Below are 16,913 nucleotides of genomic sequence, written 5' to 3' on the forward strand. Positions count from 1 at the left end.
ATACCCGTCTCAGTGCCGCTACAGCCAGTATTGGTTGATATGGGCTGATACGGCCATTGCTTTTTGAAATAGCCATTTGACCCCTGTATAGCATATTGGCTATGGCTGATATGGATACAATGCAGTGTATTGGTTGATACGATATGTATATTGAACTATGCATCTGGCTGTATATGCTATACTGCTGCTATACAATTTCAAGTCTTCAAGACATGCAACCAGTTGATATATATGACTCAAAACATCACTCAATTGGACACATGGGTTCCACAGTCCAATCGTATTGCATATAAAAGTGGATCTGTCACATGCGGGATCAAGTGGGATCCATCTTGTCTCTCTTTTGATATACGTATCATGTGTGGGGTCTTGGACCCTATCTGAAGGATCATACGTTCCTGCATCACCTGGTCTACCATTGGATATTGGATGGTCTTGCACCAGAGATGATTCTTTTAAATCATAATTTCATGTCTCCCCAGCTCAGAATTTACCATTGGGATACATTCTCCTCAGCATCTGCACATTTGGATTGAAAATACCAAAGCAGAATGTATTGCACTGCTGGGTGCAATGCATTTTCTTTTAGCAAGCTGAAATAGAACTTCTGGGCTCTCCCTTAGGTACCATTCGGATATACCCTGGATCAAATATCCTCAGTGAAAGGCAGAAACATCCTTTCAGCTGTGTTTGGGCAGACACATTCTCGGAATCTACCCCCCCCCCCGAGAAAAAACAAGGAAAAAAAAAAAAAAACGGAAGACCATATGCATCCTAAATGCAGATCCAATTGGATAACATTTATGGATCTCACTGAGTGGTACTATGCCTTCTTGAAGATGAATTGATGTGAATCATGATATACATTATTTGGATCAATTAATGCTCCTTTGACTTGCATATGTTCATTCATTCGAAGACCAGCTTTTTCCTTCTTGATCTATGAGTACTGATAACATATGCAATCTAAATAACATTTAGGAATTAGGACTTAAGTTTACGGCACAATATCTTCGGTTTTTTTTTCTGTCTTCACATACCTTTTAATTGGCTTTCGTCGATCAGATCTTTATGCAGACTTGTCAAGAATACCTACGCTTTTGCCGAGTCAAAGAAGTGAAGAACAGGCAAAACAAGCATATAAAATGTTGTCTGATTGTTTTAGGTATTACATTTAAAGTAGCAATTTTAGGCGTTGGTCTTTTCCCACCGTTTTATGAACTTTTCAAGCTTTTTTTTTACTGGACCTTTAAACATTTTGTCTAATGATTTGGTTATTCACAGATATGGCATGGCTACAGCGTCTTGTCGAGCTAAGATACTTGTAAACTACTTCGGGGAGGATTTTAGTTATGACAAGTGCCTCTTGTATGTTGTTCTTCCTTTCTCCCAAATTCCATTTCTTTCTAGTTGGTATGGATATAGTTTCTTGGGGCACACCCCAGTGGTCTTGGTACCATCGTAAACTAACATTGGTACTGGGCAGATGTGGGGTCTAGTGATGCGTTCACAGAATTCCACCTGTCCACAAGATGCATCAATTCAGAAAACCTCCAGAAGCCCAGAAATCAGACTGATCCAAAACTCAGATGGGCCACAACTCAGAGAACATATTAAGAGGGAATGCCTACTGTTGATTAGTGAGGGGAACCGACCATGTTGTGTATATATAATCAAGACAGTTCAAACCCTTTATCCAGTCAAGATGAAGGGTCTTGCCAAGATTCTGGCTGTTTTGCGACTCAGGTGGACCCTTGATGAAGGGTGCGTGTTCCCTCACAGCTCATTCCCTTTGCTGTGGCCTATATTAGTTTTGAATCAGGCTGAATTTTGGGTTTCTAGGGGTTTTTGGAGGTGAAACATTTGATAGATGGGTTGGATGGTGAAATACATAATGTGAGCCCCACATCTTCCCGGTACTACCATAAGCTTGCAGTGATACTGGTACCACTGGAGTGTGCCCCTAGTTTCTTTACATAACAAGCGTTCTCTTCCTACACAATTTTCTCATTATCAAGACTGTTACCCAACAGCTTAGAATTGCATCTTGCTTTCCAAGATTTTTTTATTTTTTTATTTTTTAAATTTTAAATTTTAATTTTAATTTTTTTTTAATTTTTTTTAAAACACGCACTCACACCCCACACACCCACACACTCACACCACAGTGGGATTTCACCACAATGGGTTCTTGAACCCATGACCTCGTGTTGAAACTCTTGTGAGTCTACCACCGAGGCATGAGTAAGATTCCATGACCTCACGCTTTCCAAGATGTTGATTTTGTATTCAAATTTAAATTCTTACAAGCCAGTAGTACTTTTATATGCTTCTCATTATCATTATGTTAGCCTCCATTCTTACTATAATTCCATAGTTCACGTAATGTGACATTTTCAGATACTTTGTTTTTTTCTCAAGATCTCGCTTTCTAAACTCACGATATGCAGGTGTGATATCTGTGCTGGTGAGCCTCCTAAATTGCAGAATATGAAAGTGGAGGCAGATGCTTTCATGCGGGTTCTTGCAGCTCAATGTGTGAGTGTTAGCATTTAAACTGGTTTCAATTTTCATTTTATGTTTCATTTGTACCTTAGACTAGTCATTATATGTATTCATTTTATTCATGTAGGGTGCGTTTCTATGCAATATCGAAGTGAATTTTAGTCAGTGTAAATGACTAGATGACGGTTACCTTAGTATTAATAATGAGGGAACTCCAAATTGCAACTATGTTACTTACAGTTTGGCCTTGAATGGAATACTTACAAGTTACAAGAAAGGTTACATCGTTGATATAATGCCAGGAATAGTGATTACAATTAGGTCATTTCCTCTTGTTTAAATTAAACTTTCTCATTCAGTTCTTTTGTGCGTGCATTGTACATTCAAATGAAGCCTCAACATTCTTCAAGAATCAAAACTTTCTTGCTTTGTGTGTTTGGTTGTACCAAAAATTCATGAATGTCCTGAAACTTTGCACCAAATTAGGCTGATTAATCATGAATTTTCATGATATTTGGAGCAGCCAAAATGCACCTTTAGGGCCTGTGTAGATTCATGGAAAGGAAATGAAACATCATTTCCCATGAAACTAATTTTCCATTGTTTGTGAGAAAATTGGTGGGAAACACCCTTTCTCACTTCCTCTTTTTGCCGGAAAATCATCAAATTCAACTCTCCCAGTAAGAAAGGCATTTTCCCACAATTGAAGGAAAATGAATTTCTCAAGAGTTAAACATATATGTATAACCGACCATCTCCAATTGCCTCACATGTGTCACACATGCAAATGTTCCACCATCCATCTTCTATTTTTTCAGGTGCCAATGCGCCACATGTGCTACCATCCATCTTTACTTGGGCCCTCATATAACTTCAAGTACCTTGTGTTAACACCATTAAGCTTAAGCACCCACAAGTGTCATTGTCTATCTTCGAGTGTTCCACGTGCCACATGTTAATCTGGCACATGCAAATAACTAATAGGATTTTTATTTATTTATTTATTTGACCAAACAATAAATTGGGAAACATGCCCCAAAATTTCTAGAAAAATCTTATTTAAAAACAAACATGGGAAACAAAATTTCCTTTCCCACAATTTCCTAGAAATAAGGTTTCCCATAAAACAAGGTTTCCTTTCTCACGCTTTCCACAAATCCAAGCAAGTCCTAAGTGTTTAATTCATTTGAACTAGTTAATAATCTCTCTCTCTCTCTCTCTCTCTCTCTCTCTCTCTCTCTCTCTCGGTCTTCAACTAGCCTCCAGACCATCGATTTATTGGGCCCCACACTGGGTAGACCCAATGTTCGAAATATTGGTATTGTGTTACGTATCGCATCCTTGGGATACCAATACGTATCGGTTATCGCACTGGATATATCATTTATATCGGGTAATTTATTGCACTTGTTGGGAAACATGGTGAAACATTTTTTCAATAAAACTTCACGGATTGTTAAAAAAGACCTTAATACACACTTTTAAACCATAACATCTCAAAAAAGAAGTGCACATAATATGTTTACTTTGTATGGGGTCTTAAGCTATGCACTATCTTATCTTATTGAACTAATGCAACTATATTCAAATTGAATGCATAACATTTAGAGTATATTTGATGATCATTTCATCAAACACGCCTAAATACTTCGAAATTAGTCTCAATTGACAGCTAGTTGAAGGGAAATTTCGGAAATTTTTTTAATAAGTTTTATTAATTTTTAATTAAAAAATGATTTTTATTTTTTGAAAATTGACAAGGACATAACAAATTGGTTGATCAGCCCTCATACATACTTGATTTCATGTTTGTAGTACAACATTGCAAGCAATTTGGAAGAAATTGGGGAAATTTTGAATTTTCCCAAATCGGACCAGCTACATTCAAATTTCGAAATTATGATGATCATTTCGTCAAATACTCCTAAAAATATTTCGAAATTAGTCTCAATTGACATTACGTTGAAGGAAAATTTCGAGGAAAAAACATAGAGAACATGGAGAACCAATGGATATCGAAATCAAAGCTCTAACTCCATGATTTTTCATGCAAAACATGAAGAACCAATTGATTTATAACCATTTGACACTTATTTAACATAATTTCAACAAAAAAAGGGATCGGAAATTAAAAATGCTCACCGGATGGAACATGTGGAATATATCGACACTACTAATGCGTTTCGTATTGCACAGGTGGGATACAAGATATATCGTGGGATATATCGGCCGATATTGTCAATATTTAAAACATTGGGTAGACCGTGCCCCTCTCTCTCTCTCTCTCTCTCAGCTTTGTACAAGTGGACCATGGTTCGTATCCCCAGCCCCCAGCAATCACACCGTTACACTCCCCATAATGGCCCGTTAAAGGCCATATTTTTCAGAACAGGCGTTATAATCTTGTATGCGTGATGATTCCCACTGTTATCATTACATAACTGTTGTTACTGCTGTTAGGTAACTGTTTTTTAATACCACTGGGACCAAACAAACCAATGATAGATGACTGAACCATGGACATCTTCTAGTCAAGTATAATCTCCCTTTTAGATGGGCCTTAAATAAAAGATCTCGCTGATCAAATGATTGTTGATATGTCTGTGAACTGGTGGCCTGAAATTTGGCTTTCTTTGAGTACGCTTTTGGTTGGATGGTTAGGACATACCATTGGTGGCACTTAGGCTATGGCCTATCATTGAATGGATAGTAAAGATTTAAAAATGGTTCATGTGCCGGGTTTCCATGTATGAAAACATTCATTCATTGGGTCCCATGGAATGTGGAACTGCCACAAAATTTCTTACAGGTGCAACACAAGATAGTGGATGGGCCATGTCCCAAATATCTCTCACATTAGAAGACCCTAGACCTAAGAATATGGACTATTTTTTGTTGAACATGGAATGTAAAATAATGATTAGTTATAAGGTTGAACAAGTGCAGTAGTGTTCAGTGTATCGCACCCAAGCCCTTGAGATATGGAAACATATTGGTTATCACATGGGAAATATCAAATGTATCGCATAATGTTTCGTTGCTTTTGGGAAACATTGGGAAATTGGTCAAAATTTTCAATGAAACTTCAGAAGATGTTAAAAAAGCCATCATTACATACATAGAAATCAAAAGATCACAAAAAAAATTGCTACTAATAAGTTTCCTTTGTACGGGGTCCTAGACTATACACTGTTGACAGAGTGAGGCAACTATATTCAAAATCAACTAATATAATTTATAAATCATAGAAGACATGTATAGAAACACAATCAATTAATTAATTGAAAAATTTGCACACATGGCGTACAAGCAATTGAAATTAAATTGTCCATATCATGTCTAGTAACAAAAAAACTAGGTTTATTTCCTCATCTGACAATGAAATTGGTGGACATTTCTTGGATTGTTAAGAATGAAAAATATCCAATGGTCTTGTTTCACTAAACAAGTGTCCATGAATTAAAGGTCATGATTGTTCAAACAATCTGATTTTGGGACCGTGACTTAGCAACAGTTGTTCCACAATTTATGACACATGAGTTAATATATGACACGTAATTGCACGTACAATTTGTGCATACATTTAAATAGAGAATAGGGATTCTGGTGACTCAGGTAGGCTCCACTGTGATGTTTATCTGTAATCCACCCTGACCACCAGGTGCGTCATCTCATGTTAGGCCTGGGCTAAAAAATCCGCCCCATATGTGATTCAGGTAGACTACACGATTGGAAACAATGTATAGGGCAATGCTTATCCTCCAAACTGTTTCCCCTGGTGTGGCCCACTTGAATTAAGATGGACCCAATTTCTGCGTCACACCAAAAAATTAGTTTGGAGGGTGAGCATTGCCTTTTACAATGTTTCCAATCGTGTGGTCCACTTGAATCACAGATGGGGCTGATTTTTGGGCCTTGGGGCTAACTTAAGGTGACACAACTGGTGGACAGGCTGGATTTCACATATGTGCGAGAGTAATAAAGGCTTGTAGCCTGTTTTATTTTGAAGAGAGAAATAAAGGCTTGCAGCTTGTTATATTTTTAGAGAGAGAGGGAGGGAGGGACGATATGCATTGGGATATATTGCAATAAGGGCCTGTTTGGATTCGCGTATAAGGGTGTATATTATAGTACTAAGGGTGATTTTTACTTTATACAATGTTTGAATAGGACTTGGTGTCCGATCGTATGCATGCGCGCGAATACAACATTATCTCAAAATTTTCAAAAGGCGGTAGAGTAATTTCAGAAGGCACTGCATCGTGTAGTGCAGTGTAGTCATTGCGTTGTATTTTCGCCAGACAACACCAGCATCGCCCTCCACGAATTCTCACCTGTCGGTCCTCACGCGATGATGAAGGCGTCCATGAAGGGCAGATGCGTGACTGACAAGAGCAGCGCGTCCGCGACTCTCTCCATCAACGCCGGAGATGTGAAGCTGCACGCGTCCATGACGGACGTGACGCTCGTCAACGGCCTCTCTCTCTCTCCCTCGACAAGCTCGGTTCCTTCTTCATCGACTACAATGTCCCCAAAAAGGTATCCGAAATTACCATCCTTGCCACTCACCTCCCAAAAAGGAAGGTCGAGGATGTTGTAGGGTCCTAATGCATTAGGACATGAGATGGTCTCCTGATGCCTATGTCCTGTACAGATGGGGCGCTTGCTTTGTCGATCCAGACCGTTTATCTGATTGGGCCCACCTCCTATCCTGGCCTTTCAATCTTTGGCCACTTTTCAGCAACGGTTCCCCCCCTGTGGAACCATCTGTTTGTAGGTCGCGGGATAATTCGAACCTGGAAGTTTTTTGGGGCATCCCCAATCTGCTCGGCCCATCAGCTCAATGGTGTGGATTGCCAAACCAGGGGGCCTCCCTTGCACGGGATGGCGGGCCCTCCTATCTTGGCCTTTCAATCTTTGTTCACTGTCCGTTTGTAGGCCGCAGATTGGATGGTTGGTATATTTGATCCTGGAATTTGTTGGGGCATACCCACTCTGCTGGGCGCATCAGCTCAAGGGTGTGGATTGCCAAACCACAGGCCCCCCTTTTACAGGATGGCTTGCAATGATCCTATAGTTTTTCCATGAAATGGTGATGGTAATCATGGACGGGTAGGATTATTCAATGAGAACATGATGGATGGGTAGGATTAATCACAAACATGACAGTGGGCCCCACGTGGGATACAATGTATGATAACTTAAAAATAGCCACAGTCGTACAAGTGCTATCAATATTATACGTATATACAATACGCAGCCCTAATACGTCATATCCAAACATTGATAAGTACAAAAATTTGTATACTTGCCCGAACAATACCTCCTATCCAAACATTGATTAATGGCATGTTGATTTGGATGTATTTAGAAATTGATCGAACGTATACATGAACAGTAGCCGGATACAATACAATACACCCTTATATGCGAATCCAAACAGGCCCTAATATTGTTGATATCCCAAAACCTATGAATTTAGGTGGGGTTCTGTATCGGGCACATGAGATACTGATAAGATTGCTGATATCATCGATAGCACATTCACTAGTGTCCACTGTTACCATAACTGCTAGTATGTAACTGTTTTTGCATACCTTTCATGGATATGATTGGGTTGTTCTTCGTTCATGGCATATGTGATGTATTATGGTTGGATGGATATTCGCTTTCCCTAAATAACCATTTGAAGCTGCCTATGTGCATAGACATATATTATTTCCCTTTTTCTAAATTGGGCATATGATAATTTCAGGGATCAACCAGTTACAGAAGCTATTGTTTTGATGATGGAATATATGGTGATGCTAAAAGAGGAAGATTCATAGAGAGACCAAACTTCAAGATGCTGGTTAGTAGACTAAGGGAACAGGTAATTTCTTCCTGCATATAACTTGCATTACATTCCAATGCAGCTAATCATGTTTGTTTTGAAGTTATTGACCTCATAAATATTTTCAACGGACTGTCTGTAAGGTATTAAAGTTTCCATACATTCTTTGATCTGTGTGACTAGTTTGGAATGCTATATGTGTCTCTCTCTTAGCCATGGTTAAAAGACTCGGAGACTCGGATGGACTCATTTGGACCTGTGTCGAGTTGCGACTTGCGTGAGTCGGGGCTGAATCAGCCTGACCTGAATGACTCAGGGGTGATTCATGGTGTCAAACCGGATTGGATTCCAGCAACTCCAAGTTGACTCATCCAAGTCGCACCTGACTTGGATGTGTCTTAAACCATTCTCTTAGCATTGTTATTTGGGTGGGTACCTCAAGTTGCAAGCGGAAGGGGTACTCTGCATTGAATGGTTGGTTATCCATTCGACTGTGCATTTGGGGTGTCATTGGAAACCAAATCTCATTGTGTGGGATCTTAGTGGCACCTTGCATAATCCTTCTAATCAGGTGCAGCAGTCTGAAAGTTCCCCTGATTGGATGATCCTAGCCATCCAAACTTTTTCCTTTCTTTGTTTTGATGTGTACCATCTGTGTATTTCCTTGATTGCCTGTTTTCTGATCACAAATAGAAGGATTGGAATTTTTTTTTATTGCTAAGATTTTTGGTGCATGGGCCATTCAAAGCAGATCCAATCATTTAAACATTTTGGATCACTGAATAATGAGCCCCACTAATACGCTGAAAGCTCAACTGTTCTGTACAAATTCCGGTATTGACTCCAGATCATCAGCATGTGGGCAACACCTAGAGATGATCTCATGATTGGACTTGTCCATGTTCTCAGTGCTACTCTAGACAGCCCAATCAAGAAACTTATAAACTCAATGGACGATTCTAACTGATGATTAAATAGCTGAATGTGGACCTTTTGAATAGAATTTCCGATGGCTCACATTCATCTGCACAAATTAGTGGTCATCATCATTTCTGCATATTTTTTTTGGACCTTGGTCCATTATGATTAAGCATTGAGAGGATGGATGGTTTGGATTATCCAACCATCCCTGCATGTGGGCCCTATACAGCAATGCATGCTGATGATCCTGGAGTTGCGACACAAACTAACACACTCATTGAAATGTTCTCTTCTCCAATTTTCAAAACATCAATAATCTGATCTTGCAAATCCTGCTTTAACTGTCTCTGTATAGCTCCGCATGTTTTTTTTTTTGGGTTAGCTTGTTAGTACACACTCCATGTTAGCCACCCCCGCTAGGGATCGATACCAAGACCTCAGGTGTTGAAACAAGGTATCTCCACTCAGTCTGCCAGTTGAGCTATGGATCTGGGTGTATAGCTCTGCATGTTAACTACACTAAATGAATTTATCTGTTTTTTTTTTTTTTTTTTTCCCTTCCTTTTTTCTTGGTACATGAATTTGTTGGGCTTGAGTTCAAATATAAAAGATCCGTCGAAAGCATTGGTGTTTTAAGTTCTTTTTGATGCGCTGAAATGTTCTCTACTTCTCACACAAAATTCCAATTTTCTTTTATTCTTCTCTCTGATGAACTCTTCCATATGGATGGTCATGTGGACAGTTTCCAAAATTTGCTGCAAGCGATCAACTATGGTGGCAAGGGTTTGTGCGCATTTTAGAAGAGAAGGGGTATATAAGAGAAGGGGATGGCATGGTAAGCACTTTACGACCATCAGTGGAATTTTTGTCGGTTGTGGCAATGCGTAAATGTGGTTGGACAGCATTTTGAAGTTTTATTTTTCTACTAGTCTTGTATATCTTCATTGGTTTATGGATCTCAGTCCCATGTGCCAACACATACATGATATCAAAGCTGTACATGGGGAGGTCCTGTCTTGTAGATTCCCTGGGCCCAAAATCAGGCAGGTCCAACCATCAGGTGGGTTGTGGACCATGTGTAGGTCGAATATGGACCGTTTGGCTGTCCACATTTATTCATGCGATGCAGCCCACGTGATGATTTGGCTGCCTTGCCATCTGGGTCAGAGCATCTTTCATGATGGGGTCCACCCATTGGATGGTTTGGGTCTTACATAAGCTGATCCAGATGCTTGGACCAGAAAAAAAACACCACCTGACCTGGACTGTTGGACCCGCTGACCTGGATGGTCTGAAAGCTTTCCTTCCCAAAACAGGTCTCTGCTTGTCCGAACCATTTCGGTGGGTGGGTCTGGTCTAACCATTGATCTGGTCTGGGTCCTAAAACACTGGTTACTACTGGGCTGATCCAGTAATAATTACATTCCATGTGCAGGTTCGGGTTTGTATAAAATACCCAGAGCCAACAGACTTGGGATTGAGGTTTTTAGACTCAAGAACAGACGAAGATTTCTATGCATATCCTGAAGCAGACATGCTCCTCTCAATGCAAATCCAGAAACCGTATTCCAGCTTTTCTGAATGGGGACGAGGATGGGCTGATCCTGAGATACGCCGCCAACGCCTGCAAGGGAGAAGATATGGAAGAAAGAAGCGGAAGAGACGCTCGAGCAGACGTACACAGGATCTAAGAACGGTCCGAGGAAGGCTAGAAGCAAAGCTATCGAAACCGAAGCACTAAACTAAATGGAATTCCATATGACTTCCCAAGTGCTAATCTCGCCATGCTATCATGGAAAGCTGAGGGGTTGATCGAGCATGGCCCGGCTAACGATGGTGAAACAGAAGTGGAGTATCGGATCATTGGTGAGCCCTGCTTTTTCTCCCTGTTGCTCCATCACAAACAGTTGTCAAGTGGGCCAACTTTTGCACTCCCAATTGCTTTTCAAGACCGGAGCTATCAACCACTTGGCCATCTCTCCGAGTGACAATCTCTATTTTATTCCCCCGAGTAGAACATGGCCATATGAGTTGATACCATAACTATCTGTAAAAACATCCCGGGTGCAAATCAATATTTTGATGTATCTATTTGTCTATATAGATAGATGCATGATCTAGCATGCCCGTTTGTGAAGTAAATTCAAATTTTCCTTTGTCACGAAAGGTTGTCAAGGAAGAAAATTGAGAATTTCTTTTACCAATTGTTCATTAATTATTTGAAGGTTTATGAGTGGGATAGGTTTCAGAACAGCATGATATAATTGGTTTTTATGAGTGCTTAAGTACACCTGGGTGTACTTAAGCATTTGATACAACCTGGTGCTTTTAAACAATGGATGGTCCAAGCATCAATCTACGCCATCTGTTGTGTCGAACTTAAATTTCATGGAGCGTCATGAGAAAAAAGAAATTACATTGATCGATTGAGATCTTAACCATAAGGGTTGGCCTTTTTTATTTTTCGTTAATGTTGGTTTTAACCTGACAGGCTTGTTAAGAAGTATGGTACGCTGATTGAAATGATTCTCTAGAAATAGTCTAAGGTGGGCCGTAATCAATGGATGGTTCAATAACTGATCCAAAAACATCCACAATCTGTAGAACATTGATTAGAGAAACGATCCTCTCCTCTGACTTATTTTTTTCGTGGATGACGCTGTCTCTAGCTATGAATGGGCAGATCTGTGGGCAGGCCCACCGTGATGTATTTGTTTATCCACACTGTCCATCCCTTCTCTCATATCATTTTAAGGTACGTGCACAAAAATGAGGCAGATCCAACGCTCAAGTGGACCACACCAAAGATGACTCTTGCACTTAATGCAACCCAAGCTTATTATTTGGTGCGGTTCATCTGCCTCATTTTTGTCCACATACCTTAAAAGGATATGAGAGAACGGATAGACTGTGTCGATAAACAGATACATTATGGTGGGCCCACCCGCAGAACTGGCTAGAGATGGCGGGAGTAGGACGCAATCTGCGCCCTAGCTTGTAACCCCTAGTGGTAGGGCTCTTTTAATAGTGATGTAGCCCAACGAAAAAGCACCACCGTCAATACAACATATATAAGTCTTACACTGCAATGAAAATAGCAATATGGTCATTTCACATAGGTAAATCTTTGTTTTTAGGGCCCCACATCTGATGTGTGTATATTAGTGCTTCACCATTGGTCCGTGTCGGGGTTAAGGTGGGCCCCTGTAACAGGCAATCCGCATCAATTCCATGCTTAGTGAGCCGTGAGATGGAGGTCTAGATCAATACTCAGACTGCCAATGGCTAGAATCTCTGGAGTGCACTTAAAGCTTAAAGTACACCTGGATGCTTTGAGCATTGCTAGTGTTTTTTTAATTGTTGATGGGTTGGGCTGGCTTGAGAGCCTGACATGGTTGGGATGCAGGAAAGGTCTGTTAGGATGGTCTGGGCCTTAATCTGTGGCCCTTCACCAACTGAGGAATATCTTCCCTCTGGTTGCCATCGGATGATCCCAATCATCCATTCGTGGGCTTTCAGGTTGAATTCGAACCGTCCATATTCCTGTACAAAACTACCAAATGGTCCGCTGTGGTCATCCAATTGATGAGATTCGTGCATTTGATCTCATCCATGGTCGTGAGCCACCTTTTCCCTGCTTACATTCGACCATGGCATCAACTGCTTTGATTACCAAACATCAGCTCCGTAGATAAGTTCTGGACAGTGAGATCAACGGCATGGATCACTTAACATGGGCCCTCCTGGGATACATTGAAGATCCAAGCGGGAGGAAATTTTGAATCCTTGACCGCAGTTTTTGGATGCCCACTGTACACGAACTGGGTTATCTCGGTTAACTCAGCTTGACTCGATTCGAAACTGAGTTCGAGCCAAGTCAAGCTGATTTTTGGAGCTCAAAAAAATTTTGAGCTGAGTTCGTGCTTGTCCGAGCTCAAATCGACTGGGATCGAACCTCGACTAGAATCAAACTCGTATCAAACCAGTTCGGAGACTCGGTTATTTTGATGTTGATGTTACTCACCAAGTGTTTGATGAAATGACTCCACCTGGTGTTGTTTCAGGTGCATACATTCTCCACGGGATCAGCTGGTGGTGATGAAGGTATGGATATGAAAAAAAATCACTACAAAAAAAAAAAATATATTACATGATAAAACTATCCTTGCATCTTGATTTTTATGCTGCCTAATGAGTGTTTGATGAAATACTTGTAAACTGCTGTTGTTATTTTTCATACTGTGTGAAATTGAAGGTGCACTCCATGTGTTTGAGAAAATATCGCACAAGCTCAAACTCGGCTCGAACCGGCCCGAGCTGCTGACTGAAACGAGCCGGCCAGTAAGGCTCGAGGACTGAGCTGAGCCGAGTTCGAGCTGAGTCAGCTAGTTGCCAAGCCAAGTCGAGTTGTGCCAAGCTCGACTCGGTTCGACTGTGTACAGCTCATTACTGGGTTTTCAGTTATGACAATTATATGCGGATTGGGTACTACCCCACCTGGACCTGGCTAGAGAAGGACGGTCCAGGTAGGGGCTCTGTGGGACCCTCCATGATGTTTGTGTTTTACCGATGCCGTTCATCCATTTTGACAGATTATTTTCTAACACAAGATTGAAAAGAAGGCAGATTGAAGGCTTGAGTGCCCCACACCGCAGGAAGCAATGGTAACAATGATGTCCAGCATTGAAACCTTTCTAAGGCCCACAGCAATGTTTATTTGCCATCCAACTTGTTCATAAGGTCACACAAACCTGAACGAAGAGAAATCATAAATATCAGCTTGAGCTAAAACTTCCGTGGCCCTCCCAACAGGTTTTCAACTGTAGGGATTCAATCCTCACTAGCCTGTGGTGTGGTCCACTTGAGCCTTTGATCTTCCTCCTTTTTGAACCCATCCTCTAAAATTATCAGTCAAAATGGAAATTATCAGTCAAAATGGATGAACGGCGTGGATAAAACACATACATCAAGGAGGCTCCACAGAGCCCCTTCCAGGACCGTAGGTCTCTAGTTAGGTCCTGGTGGGGGTAGTCCTTAATCCGTCAATCCGTGACCCTGACAATTGGAGCCGGTGGTTTAGTTATCCCGGCCATTGGTCTGTTAGTCCTAGTGGACAGACAGATGGCTTCGATGTTCATGCTCCAACACTGTGCGAATATGTGAGACATTCATCAGGTGGGGCCTACCATCGACGTATCCACCAGACTCCGTCTATTTCTCTAAACTGGGAATTTCTTTTATATATAATGAGTAATATTTTACAACAGCGCTAAACAGAACAGCGCATCTGGTGTAGTGGTATCATAGTACCCTCCCACGGTACTGACCAGGGTTCGATTCCCTGGATGCGCATTTTTTTCTCTTTTGTTATTTTTGGTCGACCATGGTACCAAAGTCACACTGATCGGATGATCGTAACCCTTCAGTCTTTAACGTCAGATAGGTGCTCCATCTGACTGATTTTAACCTTTCATTCATGATTGATTGTAAATATTCCATTATGTTGATTTTAGAAGACCATTGGCTACTTTCCCATTTCAATCATCCTTTCAATGGTCATTGGCTATCGATCAGACGGTTAGGTGCTACTTTCCCATTTCAATCATCTATTCAATGGCCCAGTGGCCATCGATTAAATGGGTAGGTACATTCTTTCAGCGTATCAGGTGATAATTTATCATTATCTTTACATGGTGCCATGCTCACATGATATAGAATTATCACCGGTGTACCAGTGTATGTATTTTGGGCCCACCTAATTTGTGTACGTAATTTATTCAGTTAATATAGTATTATGATAGGGAGTTTGCTTCAGGTGAATTTAATCAATTTTATAAGGATGAATGAATCATTAGGCATAACACAGTGTGCCATACATGCGAGTAAAACTGTGTGACTAAGTGGATGAATCGAACTCTCTTGGAGAGAGCTTGATACATGATTAATAATACTGGGTTAGGCAAGGACCTATGAACTAAGACAGTTAACACAATCTGCTATTTGGTAAATTGGTCTCCTTCTACGACTATTGAATGTAAAATTTTAGAGGAAGTATGGAGTGATCATAAAGTGAACTATTCAAAATTACGTATTTTTTATTGTGAAACTTACTTTTATGTATCGTTAGTTGAGAAAGATAAACTAGATGGAAATTATTGTATTAGATATCTTTAATCAAATTTTATGTTTCATTTTTTGTTTGGGATTCTTCCCAGTTTCTTTTTCCGTTTGAGATTCTTCCCAAGGCTATGTATATGGGTAAATATTCATACAGATTTTCAAATTCGTCTAAAGGACTTAAATGATGTAGCGAGGGTGAGATTCGATATTATTCGAATTGGGTAAGCTCTTTCTCTTTATAATTTTTGCTTTCATAGTGTTCATTTGTCACTTGGTGCCGTGATTTTTTTCCACAAAAATTTTTCCATGTTAAAATCGTTGTGTTCTCTTGGTGTTTAGTTTGTGCTATTGGATTACTCTCCTAGATTCATCTCTGTGTGCTTCCGCGGTCTCCCAATACATGATGAGTAGGCTACTACCATGGGCCTTATCCTATGAGAAGAGTCTTCTACTTAAGAACCTCCCAACTAACAATTGTTCTTTTTGGTAAAATTTCTTCAAGTTTTTAGGTTTCTAGAGTTAAATATAGAGTTGGACAGGAACCAGGCTAGCTTGGTTAACTTCCTTGATTGGCTTGAAAAAACTCAACTTAGCTGGAAACTAGGTTTAGGCTGAGCCAAGCCTTATTGAGTTTGAATTTTATTTTTAATCCAAGTTGAAGTTGACCTGAGCTCTACATGAAGCTTGGCACAAATCGACTCAGTTCATTTCAGCTCAATTCGAGCTCGAAGCTCGGCCTAATACATGATTTAAAAGAAAGTGATGAGTGAATTAGATCTCAACACACATCACGGAAGACAATACAAGATCTGACATCTATACATGTCTGCAAGCAAACAGAGATGGAAAACCAGGTTTCGTGCCAACTTGAGTTTTAAACTGGAACTCATTTCCATTCTCCGGGGTGTTTCCTATTTGAACCTGAAATCTTGTTGCAGGATTTTGTTTCCAATTCGACTCGATTGGGGTCCTGTCGAGCTCTACTTAAATTCTCCCTTGGTATATCCACCACTCATTTGTGAGACATTTTCAGAAACCAAGCAATACCAGAATGACATGAAATTAGTTTGATTTGAAAGCTTATTATATTAGCTTGCAAACGAGTTTGAGATCATGAAATTTTGATGCTCAAGATTTTTATACAATGATGAGATCCCAACCATTCAATCCTTCTGGTGATTCCATTCGATGTTTTCACCGTGCACTGAATTCAACCCTCCAATTTGATGAATGGAAAAGCTATAATTCACATACATGAAATAAATAAAAATATATAGTGGGAGGAACATTTGCAATAGGGAATATCATTGCACATTTATTTTATTTCAATTCAATTGTCTAACAAGGGTGAAATGATCTTGGCTAGATATTCTACACATTATTAAATTCTCTTATTTTAATGATGTTGCTGGTAATGATGGGTGCAGATGTACTACTGAATTCATTTATTAAAATTTTAAATAAGAAATTTTATAAAATAATACCTCATTAATATTATATTTACATCCAACTACTTTTTTAAATAAACTTTTCA

At 40.0% G+C, this 16,913-nt stretch overlaps 1 protein-coding gene and 1 non-coding gene across 4 annotated transcripts in view; both read left to right on the forward strand.

The window, feature by feature from the left end:
* LOC131231959 (ATP-dependent DNA helicase Q-like SIM) overlaps nt 1–11,494 on the forward strand; it is a 59,531-nt gene extending 48,037 nt beyond the window's left edge. For 2 of the 3 annotated variants that reach the window (XM_058228381.1, XM_058228382.1), the window contains exons 11-16: nt 1,066–1,165; nt 1,285–1,368; nt 2,451–2,544; nt 8,261–8,377; nt 10,002–10,094; nt 10,695–11,494. In XM_058228381.1, coding sequence (XP_058084364.1) covers nt 1,066–1,165; nt 1,285–1,368; nt 2,451–2,544; nt 8,261–8,377; nt 10,002–10,094; nt 10,695–11,000 — 794 coding nt within the window. In that variant the 3' untranslated portion in view covers nt 11,001–11,494. The remainder of the gene's footprint in view (nt 1–1,065; nt 1,166–1,284; nt 1,369–2,450; nt 2,545–8,260; nt 8,378–10,001; nt 10,095–10,694) is intronic. The other variant, XM_058228384.1, reaches the window with a different exon arrangement.
* A 3,046-nt stretch (nt 11,495–14,540) lies between these two features.
* On the forward strand, nt 14,541–14,611 carry TRNAG-CCC (transfer RNA glycine (anticodon CCC)). The gene has a single exon. It is a non-coding gene; the product is annotated as a tRNA-Gly (tRNA).
* Nucleotides 14,612–16,913: the final 2,302 nt, after the last annotated feature.

This window comes from Magnolia sinica, chromosome 17, assembly GCF_029962835.1.
Source record: "Magnolia sinica isolate HGM2019 chromosome 17, MsV1, whole genome shotgun sequence".
In the NCBI taxonomy this organism is placed as follows: Eukaryota; Viridiplantae; Streptophyta; class Magnoliopsida; order Magnoliales; family Magnoliaceae; genus Magnolia; species Magnolia sinica.